Source organism: Schistocerca gregaria, chromosome 11 (genome assembly GCF_023897955.1).
Source record: "Schistocerca gregaria isolate iqSchGreg1 chromosome 11, iqSchGreg1.2, whole genome shotgun sequence".
In the NCBI taxonomy this organism is placed as follows: domain Eukaryota; kingdom Metazoa; phylum Arthropoda; class Insecta; order Orthoptera; family Acrididae; genus Schistocerca; species Schistocerca gregaria.
Window position 1 is genome coordinate 122498084 of NC_064930.1, and position 12070 is coordinate 122510153.

A 12070-nucleotide genomic window follows, 5' to 3' on the forward strand; every position below is an offset into this window, starting at 1 on the left:
AACCTATATAAAGTTAAGATCCGACCTCTTATAAGTTTTTTATGGGCACAAGAAATTACTTTGTTGGTTTTATCCCACCTTACCCTATATGCCATCTGTCCATAAAGTTTCAAGACTGGATTAGTTAAAAATAGAGAAATATAGTCTCCCCACAGTTAAGTGCAACACAAAGGACATTCATACAACCATGGGAAACTGTCAGAAAAGTCCTTTAGGATGTCGTGCAACTTGAGCATAACATTTACACCTTAGTTGATCTTTGAAAACTGTGAGGGATCCAGTCTGCACTTTTTCATTTTGCAATAGATTCTTGTCAGCAACATTAAGCGTCATCACCCATTATGATATTTTTATTTATTTATTTATTTTCTTTTTTCCCCCAGAAAAGAATTTTGTTGGTCTTTCTTTTCAGTTGAGCCACGGCAAGTGTCCATGCATTGTCATTTTTGTTTGGGAGTTGAGGTATGTGGAACAAACTTGGTACACACTTTTGTCTTCCTCAAAATTTTCTGGAGAATGTCTTGATCAGTTGAGACAGCGATGGTCAGTTTGTTGCTTTATTGAAATTCGTGACACAACAATGTTGAGCTGCACGGCTACTGTTTACAACTGCTTACTAACAACTGAGAGGTCAAATGCAAATCTGTTATTTCCATTTGTTAAATCGAGCAGCCATTGTTGTTTCTGACATATCTAATATTCCAGGAATAAAATAATTTATGTATCTTTTTGGATGGTCAGTATATAGTAGCTGGTAGCAGGACACGATGTCTCACAGTTCATCATCAACTGCTGTATCCTCTGTATGTTCTTGCACAATTCCCCCCCCCCCCACTAGACATACAATTTGAGAGATAATGTGCCGACTGTTGGTGTTAGGATGAATACCAAATGCCAGTAAAAAAACAGTGCCGATTCAAATGATTTTGAGAAGCATTATCCCATTGTGTTTGTATTGAAAACATAGCCGTTATGCGTACAGGTGTGTAGTTTCAAGTTACACTATCCTTTCTGCAGGTATCGACGTCGAGCAGGTGACTATTGTGGTGAACTTCGATCTGCCAGTGCTGGTGAACAGGCGGGCGGATTGTGAGACGTACCTCCACAGGATCGGCCGGACAGGTCGCTTCGGCAAGGCCGGCATCGCCATCAACCTGGTCGACGGACAGGAGGCGATGGGGCTGCTGCGGCAGATCGAGGAGCACTTCGGTACGGACGAATGCGGGGTTTGCTTTGTGAGATGTGGCAGGGTAGCGACTCGCTGCTATTAAAGGGGAGACGCAGCTTCTTTCTGAGCAGTGATGTTTCCAGTGTTCGGGCTTTATCCTCTGACTAGACGTGTGATTGCACCACATTCTGAGCTCATAAATCTATTCTGTCAATGTTGAAATAAAAATAAGGGAAGGGGCAGGGGTAACAACGTCCCCTGTAGTTGATGAAAAGTACAGTCAACAGATGTGTGAGTGAGGCTGATAATGTTGCTAATTTTCAGATTACGTCATCCAGGTGTGTGTGTGTGTGTGGGGGGGGGGGGGGGTCATTTTTTTTACACACATTGCTCCAGAGAACCAAACTGATGGGCAAATCTCCATGGTCAGGGAATGAGTCAGTACAAGCCAGTAACTGCAGAACAATAATAATAATAGGTAAAATAAAACATGCACAAATCCTATGCAGATGACAAGCTATGGCCATATAAAACACAGGAATTAGCGTACCCTTCAGGTACAAGCTGTTAGTACAACGGTATATTTGTAAATGAGACCATTGCATTGCTCATTTGGGGAAATTCATGGTGGTATAACTATTTATGGTAAATATGAAGGGAATGGTGGCTTTTGGGTGTGTGTGTGTGGGGGGGGGGCGGCGGCATGGGGGGGGGGGGGGTTTGAGCAGGGGGAGGGGGGGGGGGGTGTCGTTCACACACGCATTGAAAATGTAATAAGGTATGTTATTGGGAACAGAGATATTACTAGTGTAAATATTGTCATTTTTGTCATTTAAGATGGGTTCATGTTGTTTTCTTTGCTGACTGTGTATTTGAAATGTTTCAAGAGTGTCTAGACTTTTGCCTCCAGGTTGGATATGTAGGAGGCTGATGCTTGTGTTGTTGACATGATGTTTTGTTTCATGCATGTGGGTGGCTATTGCTGATGTGGCATTTTTGGTTTTCATTGCTGCCATGTGTTCTTTGAATCTAGTCTCGAATGATCCACCTGTATGGCCCAAGTAGAAACACTCGCAGTACAAAGTTGAATATTTGGACTGTGTTGTGTCTGCATAAGCCAGACAAGTAGATTATTTGAGATTAAATTCAAAGAACATATGACAGCACTAAAAAAAAAAAAAAGTAATACCACACATCAACAATATGTATGCAAGTGTGTAAAAATTTTGTATTAAAATATGTGTATCATGTTCTGAATAGCCATTTACCCTTATAATAATAAAATGCTGGTGTAGTAAGGAATAACAAACAAAAAATTTTGTGTATAGTTCCACTACTCAAATTGGAAAGAGTGCAGTCTGCACAGATGGTATGAATTTAAGAAATCTTCCAAAATTTTTTTTCATTTACAATCTCTTATATTAAAATCACCTCATTAACCAATATTTGTACTTCCTGTAAAAGGAATGTCCTGAAATCAGTTAGGGGATCTCTAGATAACTGTAATCAAAAGTTTAGACCCACTAAGTTCAACAACTCATGCACAGCAGTCAGCGCAGTGTGTTGATATGTCATTAGATTCAAATGGAATACAGTTTTTTGTGTACATGGCCATTCCCCATATAGCAAAGAGCGTCTAGCTAATCTGTACTCTGGTGTAGGGATGCACTCAATGGTCACATTGTTTAAGTGGTGCTCCAATAGACTATGTCCATCAATACCAACAAGCAGTTCACTAACTTCATCTGTAATCCCTTTTATACTAAGTCCTTGACTACTTAGGTATCTGACCTTTTTGAAGGTGTTTCCTTTGTTAGAGAGATTTTTCAGAAGGTGGGATGCCCCACCATCTTCCACTACGCTGTCACCAACATCTGCTTCCCATAGCTGTTAAGATATAGGCCATGTATCCTGCAGCTGTTGGCGTACGCCTCTACCACGAGAACTACCTAACAGCAGAAACTGCTACTTTCTATTTGAATTTACAGCTAATGTTGGTTTCTTAACTGTTGTCGCCTGCTGCATGTTTCCTACATCTACAGCTACAAGAAAGCTCTCTCCTCTAAACTGTGACAGTTGGTCATATCTGTTGTGGATACACCAAATGAAACTGTCTAAATATACCCTTCTCCTGGCTGCCTTCTTCCCAACTGCCAGTTACCATTCCCCAGCCCCTTTGTCCCTCCTCATCCTATCTACCTCCTCACTTATATTGTCTAACTGCACCTTAATGGCACAGATTATACACTCCTGGTACTCTGTTGATTTATTGTTGCTAGATATCATGCAATTTTGTCAGCACTGTAACCCGCTACTCATGAACCTATGACAGAGCCCACAAAGCTGCCTGGTTCAAAAAACTGTGGCGGACTTACGTAAGCTATATTACAGTAAAGTGATTTTATGAACTATCGCTTTGATTGAAACACACACTCACACACACACACTCACACTCACTCACACTCACACTCACACTCACACACACTCACACACAAAGGTCCCTCCTCTTGAGATTCCCAGTTCTTCAGAACAGAAGCCGTCTGCCATTTTGTTCTTTGTTATTCAGACTTGTTTCACCTGACTGAAAAAGCACCATGTGACTGCTGTGTTGCACAATTACCACAGTAGTTGTAGTGCTAGGGATTCTGCATGAGAAATCTTGTGCATAGTGGCTGCCCAATTGCTGGCACATCAGTACTGTCCCAGAAAATGCAGCCAGCCGACAAAGGATGTGATCCGTCCAGGATATTGTTCAAATACCAAATAGTACTAAGAGGGATACTGAAATTTTACAAAAGAGGGCAGCCAAAATGGTCGCATGTTTGTTAAGCCGGAGATGCTGAAGAAACTGAACTGGCAGACACAAAGTAGGTGCAGAGAAAGCCTACTACTGAAGTTTCAAGAACCACCTGTAAGTGACAAATCTAGGAATATACTAAAACTACTGTACATGTCACTCTCATAGGGATTCCTATGACAAGATTAAACTAATTTCAGCACCCCCAGAGGATTTTAAGCAATCCTTTTTTTCCACACACTTTACGTGAATGGAACAGGAAGAGGACTTATAACTAATAGTAACTCTGCCATGCCACGAATTTCACAGAGTATGGACGTAGATGTACAAAATTAATTGTCTTCGTACTTCACTTTTATAATTACTCTCAAAAATGCTACACAAATTGTATTTTTGATTAAGTTAATGAAAGTTCTCAGTTTAACTTCATCCAGTGAATCATTCTCTCTTCAGTTCAAATTTATTTTGTCCTCTGGAAAAAGCAGGCTATTTCTGAAGTGTGTAAGTGCATTAACTCTGGAGGTTATAGACTGCCAATCTCTGCACTGGACACAGATTGTCTGCATTTTTGATAGCACAGGTCAGCTGCTTGCACATAGCTGTGTTGTCTGCAGATGGCACAGCCAGGACTCCTGGTGACACCACCTGGTTAGAGACAGCACACTCAGTTCTGTCTACGAGCAACACCTTAACTGAATCGTGTATCTGTGCTGATGTTCCATGGGTTTAACCCCCCCCCCCCCCCCCCCCCCCCCTCTCTCTCTCTCTCTCTCTCTCTCTCTCTCTCTCTCTCTCTCTCTCTCTCTCTCTCTCTCTCTCTCCCGTCCCCATAAGCAGTGTTGTTTCCTATAATAGGAGTTTTGCTGTCTGTTTCATGATTTTGCAAAAAATATGTCTGTGACTTACCTGTAGAGGAGTGCTGTGTGGCACTCTTAGAAACACTGAATAGAAGACAGTTAACCTTACCTTTTGAGCTCGTTATCTTCTTTGTAAGAGTACACACATTCACACCAACACACACCCAAACATACAAAATCGCTGTAACTCGCCGTTTCCGTGAGTGTATACGTTTGGGTGTCTGTTCGGTGTGAATGTGTGTGCTCTACTGGAAAAAGAGCAAGAACTCAAAAGCTAGTGTTAACTGCATTCTATTACATGGTTTTTGTGTGCCACGCACCAGTCCTCTGTAGTTAAACAGCTATACAGTACTGTGCACAAGTCTTTCTTTCCTGGTTCCTTTTTCCAGTGTGGCAACTTCAGTCATTCCAGTGACCACTAATAAACAGATTCTGGAAGGTGGGCATTGCCATCCCTTATTAAGTGTAGAATCTGACAGGCATGCCATTGCGTCCTATGATCTTCTCCATGATTGAGTGATTTGAGTTCTCGCATTTCCTTGTCTATCATATTCACATCTGCATGGTCAAATGTACAAAATGCTTTCTCATTTTCCTTGACAGAACCTCTTCAGAAGGCAGACTTTTTTTTTTCAGCCTTCCTTTTATTGACACACATGTTATATGCATATCATCGTTGTCCTTAGACCTCTTTGTACTTCATTCAGCATTTGATTGTCAGGGAGTACTCCATTCTGTATTAATTTGCTTTGCGTCTCTGTTTGCTTTTGCTTTAGTTTCCTGGTCTTGTTGCTTAACTTTGGTGGATACCTTTCGATCATTCACTACCTTTCTGCATCCCACCTTAATCTGCATCTGATGTTCTTCCAGAAACATTCTGCTTCCTCTTCCCTAGAGCTCAGTGTGTCACGTACTTCCTGAAACTCATTTGTCCAATCACCCAATCACAAAGTTGCTGCTTTGCTATATGTATGGCCTGAATGTTGCATCTGATTTGCTGTAATACCTCCCTAGAGTATGCTACGAGAAGTTTTATATTTTTATACCACTAAGTCATTTCTCTGCCTATGTTCAGAACATAAGAAAATACAAAATTTCAAAAAGTTGGTTATTGTTTTATTCAGATTTTTAAATACTATTTGAAAATTGAATTATTAATAGGATTCATATGTCACAATTGTCCTAGAAAATTACACTGTGTCTAAAAGCTGATTGAAAGGACATTAACTTCGTACTATGTTATCATGTTGATGGTAGAGGCAAGGCCATTTAATTTGTTAATGAAGTGATTCCTGTGTAAACAGCAGTTTTAATGTATTTTTGTATGATACAAACTACTCATTCTTACCTAACTGTAACAAAATTAAAGATTGAGTGCATGCTATTTCAAAATAATGGATAATTTGCACGTGCCAAAGAAGCTTTCGCTTATATTTTTGTCTTCAGGATTAAATTTTGTGAACTCTCTTTGATTATATTAAAATACGTTTTTTCTAGCTATGACTAACTCCGGGCATCGTAGATGTAAGCTGCAGCTTGAAATACATGCACTTTCCAAAGATACCACAATTTACACAGGGATTTCTACAAGCCAAACTTTCGAACTGTGTGCTTAGGAAAAATAGTTTTTAAGTGATTAATTTGTAGTTCATATATTGGGGGGGGGATTAATAACATGCACTCAGATGTATATGAATAATATTGAAGTATCTTTTTGGGACATTATAATTTTATATTGGGATCACATAAAAAAAATTTGGTTTGGATGTGACAAGAAAAGCACAAATGTTATGGAAAGATGACACCAAGCGAAACGTTACGCCACTCACCATTTAGATTTGATTGTGTGTGTGTGTGTGTGTGTGTGTGTGTGTGTGTGTGTGTGTGTGTGTGTGTTTGTGTGTGTGTTTGTTTGTTTGTTTGTTTTTGTTTGTGTGTTTTTGTTTGTGTGTGTTTTTGTTTGTGTGTGTGTGTGTGTGTTTTTGTTTGTTTGTGTGTGTGTGTGTGTGTGTGTGTTTGTTTGTGTGTGTGTGTGTTTTTGTTTGTTTGTGTGTGTGTGTGTTTTTGTTTGTTTGTGTGTGTGTGTGTGTGTTTTTTTTGTTTGTTTGTGTGTGTGTGTGTGTTTTTGTTTGTTTGTGTGTGTGTGTGTGTGTTTTTGTTTGTGTGTGTGTGTGTGTGTGTGTGTGTGTGTGTGTGTGTGTGTGTGTTTTTTTGTTTGTTTGTGTGTGTGTGTGTGTGTGTGTGTGTGTGTGTGTGTGTGTGTGTGTGTGTTTTTGTTTGTTTGTGTGTGTGTGTGTGTGTGTTTTTGTTTGTTTGTGTGTGTGTGTGTGTGTGTGTGTGTGTGTGTGTGTGTGTGTGTGTGTGTTTTTGTTTGTGTGTGTGTGTGTGTGTGTGTGTGTGTGTGTGTGTGTGTGTGTGTGTTTGTGTGTGTGTGTGTGTGTGTGTGTGTGTGTGTTTGTTTGTGTGTGTGTGTGTGTGTGTGTTTTTGTTTGTTTGTGTGTGTGTGTGTGTGTGTGTGTGTTTTGTTTGTTTGTGTGTGTGTGTGTGTGTGTTTTTGTTTGTTTGTGTGTGTGTGTGTGTGTGTTTTTGTTTGTTTGTGTGTGTGTGTGTGTGTGTTTTTGTTTGTTTGTGTGTGTGTGTGTGTGTGTGTTTTTGTTTGTTTGTGTGTGTGTGTGTGTGTGTGTGTGTTTTTGTTTGTTTGTGTGTGTGTGTGTGTGTGTTTGTTTGTGTGTGTGTGTGTGTGTGTGTGTGTGTGTTTTTGTTTGTTTGTTTGTGTGTGTGTGTGTGTGTGTGTTTTTGTTTGTGTGGGGGAGGTGGGGGGGGGGGGGGGGGGGGGAAGCTGCTATTTAAACATTCTTACTATTGCAATGTAATATTACTGTCAGCAGAATTTTGTGGTTTGGTGGAATTTTACCAACTGTTTACTTCACTCTCATCTGTCTCATTCTTACTTTCAGGCAAGAAGATAGCACTGCTCGACGCAGAGGATGTCGACGAGATTGAGAAGCTCGGCCAGTGAGTGAGTGGTCACCACGTGTGCTGCACAATGACTGACTCTTTACGAGCCTGGTGTGGCATTACGTGGCCAGTTCTGGGTGATTTGAACGAGCAAAAGTTACTTTTTTAAAATTTTGGAATACAGTGCATTGAAGCAGAACGGTGTGTTTTGTGTCAATGACGTTTAAGTATCAGTGATGTTTATATGCTCCTCTGTCCCCTCTACCTTCCTATGTTCTCCTGCTCTGCTCACCGTAATGCCTTCTTCATTCTGGACTCGTGTGAACAATTCGTTCTATGGATTGTTGCTTCACAGCTCTCACCATTCAGCTTGTAATGAGTAGTAAAGATATGATGTATGTAAATAAAGCTATTTGCATAAGTTTTGTTTACATTTATTCAAGTGGCTTTCCTTGCTGCAGTAATACCTTTTTGCAGAATTGAGCATGCTCTCTGTAGTCTTAGTCAGAGGAGTGTCCTCAGTTGAGAAGCAGTACAGTCCAGGTGACAAGTGGTGCCATAGTCTTTCAGCTACCGTATTTACTCGAATCTAAGCCGCACCTGAAATTTGAGACTCGAAATACAAGGGGAGAGAGAATTTTGACTGCACCTCCAAATCGAAACAAAGTTGGTCCATTGTAACATGAGACACAATTTAGGTCGAATGGATGAAGATACAGCAACAGTAGTTTGGTTCGAGTCGTAAGCTTAACAGTTAAGCTTTACCAAGTCGCCAATGCTATGTGTCAGGTGCTCCGTCTATATTTATACGGGTACCCTTCCTTTTTCACGTGCTTCGTCTGGTTTGAATCGATTGCTTATTTTGCTTTGATCTGATAAGTGCCGTTCTCTTTGTTATAGGTGTTTACATCACTCTAAGCTGAAAATGCATTATTGTACTGTGTTATGCATTGTTTGTCGCATTTTGATAATGAGTGTTTACTACCTGTTGCCGCTTGCGGCATGTCTTGCTTTTGTGCGCGCTACCGGCACTTACAGTAAAAAAAAAAAAAGAGGAAAAAACAATGGCAAGAGACTGCTATTTGTTGTTACTTGCACTGCTGCTTTCTTTGATGATGATCAACAAGAACCAAATAATAGACTGCAAATGATAGAAGATGTTCTGAATGAGAGTTTATTGAAAATTTTTCTCCATTTAAAAACCTTTGCGTAGAAATTAGTCATCTTAGATTTATAAATCTAGTCAGTTGCCGCACTTCATTTCTAACTGTATCACTATTCAGCATAAGAATAATATGAATATAAACATGACATGACATGATATGTATAATCTTCCACATTCGCTGTTGTCTCACTCTAGTTTCGTAGTTTATTAGGCAGACAGGATTTAAATGAGTCAGCAGCAAACACGAAAGAATACATGGCATAGTGTTTATGTTCTTCTACCTTTTCTTTTAATTTATTTACTGACGTAGAGGTTTTAGTGTCGGTATTTGTCTTTGTGCCTCCAAAGCATGCGTGCCTGTGTAGCACTACATATATTCGACAGCAGAAGTTAGTTGTGCCGCCACCTACCAACATTTATCGGAACTTCCGCTTACTTTGCACTCGATTCTAAGCCGTAGGCGGATTTTCAGATTACAAAAACCAGAAAATAAGTGCGGCTTGGATTCGAGTAAATACTGTATTACGTATGTACAGACTGATTATTGCAATTTGAATTGTGCTACCACTTGGGTAAAATGTGGGCAGTGATGGTATTCAGTTCCTGCACTGGTGTGTAAATGAGCAGTGTTACTCTGAGTACAATTACTCACTTGTGATGTGTTCTCCTGGGACATAGTACGACCACAATATGAGACTTGTTCTCCTACAGAGCTTCTTAACGTAAAATCTAACTCCATTATTTGCAATTCCTTCCAAAATTTAAATTGCATCATCACATCAGTGATAAAGTGGACGTTGTTATTCAAATAATGAAAAGCACTTATCACATCAATAGCTTATACTCATCTTACATGCAGATTTAACAAGACCTGGGTTTTTATTTCATAATAATCCAACACACTTTTTTTTTCCAAATTTGATTTTATTTTCTCCAGGCAAGATAACTGTTACTGTCATCACATCAATAGTTACTAAGCAAACCAGACTGTGACTCGCTAATTGACAGCGGCAATATTTTGCTAATTTATACCAATTTTACATTATTTACCGTATTGAAGGACATTTGAAGAGTGGAAATACAAAACATTCTAACTGCCAAAGCTCACATTCATCAGGAAAAGGTAAAAACAGTATCTCTCTCTCTTCTTGCGCAAAATTTATTTGTAGCCAAAAAACTGAGAAGCTATTCTGATGCCATAGAATTGTGCTGTCCACCTTGTCTTTGCAGAATGTAATGAGACAATAATCATCTTGTGAATTTTGCAGTTCATATGTCTAATCAGAATTGACAGCAGACCAACACCGACAACGATAGTTCAGGTATACATGCCGATGTCGCAAGCTGAAGATGAACAGATAACGAAAGTGTACGAGGATATTGAAAGGGTAATGCAGTATGTAAAGAGGGACGAAAATCTAATAGTCATGGGCGACTGAAATGCAGTTGTAGGGGAAGGAGTAGAAGAAAAGCTTACAGGAGAATGTGGGCTTGGGACAAGGAATGAAAAAGGAGAAAGACTAATTGAGTTCTGTAACAAGTTTCAGCTAGTAATAGTGAATACCCTGTTCAAGAATCACAAGAGGAGGAGGTATACTTGGAAAAGGCCGGGAAATACGGGAAGATGTCAATTAGATTACATCATGGTCAGACAGAGATTACGAAATCAGATACTGCATTGTAAGGCATACCCAGGAGCAGATATAGACTCAGATCACAATATAGTAGTGATGAAGAGTAGGCTGAAGTTCAAGACATTAGTCAGGAAGAACCAATACGCAAAGAAGTGGGATACGGAAGTTCTAAGGAATGACGAGATACATTTGAAGTTCTCTAACTCTATAGATACAGCAATAAGGAGTAGTGCAGTAGGCAACACAGTTGAAGAGGAATGGACATCTCTAAAAAGGGCTATCACAGAAGTTGGGAAGGAAAACATAGGTACAAAGAAGGTAGCTGCGAAGAAACCATGGGTAACAGAAGAAATAATTCAGTTGATTGATGAAAGGAGGAAGTACAAACATGTTCCGGGAAAATCGGGAATACAGAAATACAAGGCGCTGAGGAATGAAATAAATAGGAAGTGTAGGGAAGCTAAGACGAAATGGCTGCAGGAAAAATGTGAAGACATCGAAAAAGATATGATTGTCGGAAGGACAGATTCAGCATACAGGAAAGTCAAAACAACCTTTGGTGACATTAAAAGCAACGGTGATAACATTAAGAGTGCAACGGGAATTTCACTGTTAAATGCAGAGGAGAGAGCAGACAGGTGGAAAGAATACATTGAAAGCCTCTATGAGGGTGAAGATATGTCTGATGTGATAGAAGAAGAAACAGGAGTCGATTTAGAAGAGATAGGGGATCCAGTATTAGAATCAGAATTTAAAAAAGCTTTGGAGGACTTACGGTCAAATAAGGCAGAAGGGATAGATAACATTCCATCAGAATTTCTAAAATCATTAGGGGAAGTGGCAACAAAACGACTATTCACGTTGGTGTGTAAAATATATGAGTCTGGCGACATACCATCTGACTTTCAGAAAAGCATCATCCACACAATTCCGAAGACGGCAAGAGCTGACAAGTGCGAGAATTATCGCACAATCAGCTTAACAGCTCATGCATCGAAGCTGCTTACAAGAATAATATACAAAAGAATGGAAAAGAAAATTGAGAATGCGCTAGGTGACGATCAGTTTGGCTTTAGGAAAAGTAAAGGCACGAGAGAGGCAATTCTGACGTTACAGCTAAGAATGGAAGCAAGGCTGAAGAAAAATCGAGACACATTCATAGGATTTGTCGACCTGGAAAAAGCGTTCGACAATATAAAATGGTGCAAGCTGTTAGAGATACTGAAAAAAGTAGGGGTAAGCTATAGGGAGAGACGGGTCATATACAATATGTACAACAACCAAGAGGGAATAATAAGAGTGGACGATCAAGAACGAAGTGCTCGTATTAAGAAGGGTGTAAGACAAGGCTGTAGCCTTTCGCCCCTACTCTTCAATCTGTGCATCGAGGAAGCAATGATGAAAATTAAAAAAAAAGGTTCAGGAGTGGATTTAAAATACAAAGTGAAAGGATATCAATGATAAGATTCGCTGATGACATTGCTATCCTGA

The 12070-nt window shown here is 39.8% G+C and overlaps 1 protein-coding gene across 1 annotated transcript in view; it reads left to right on the forward strand.

The window, feature by feature from the left end:
• The window catches only part of LOC126295445 (DEAD-box helicase Dbp80-like), a 125893-nt gene extending 117692 nt beyond the window's left edge, over positions 1-8201 (forward strand). The window contains exons 9-10 of the mRNA XM_049987945.1: positions 1018-1209; positions 7780-8201. Coding sequence (XP_049843902.1) covers positions 1018-1209; positions 7780-7841 — 254 coding nt within the window. The 3' untranslated portion in view covers positions 7842-8201. The remainder of the gene's footprint in view (positions 1-1017; positions 1210-7779) is intronic.
• Positions 8202-12070: the final 3869 nt, after the last annotated feature.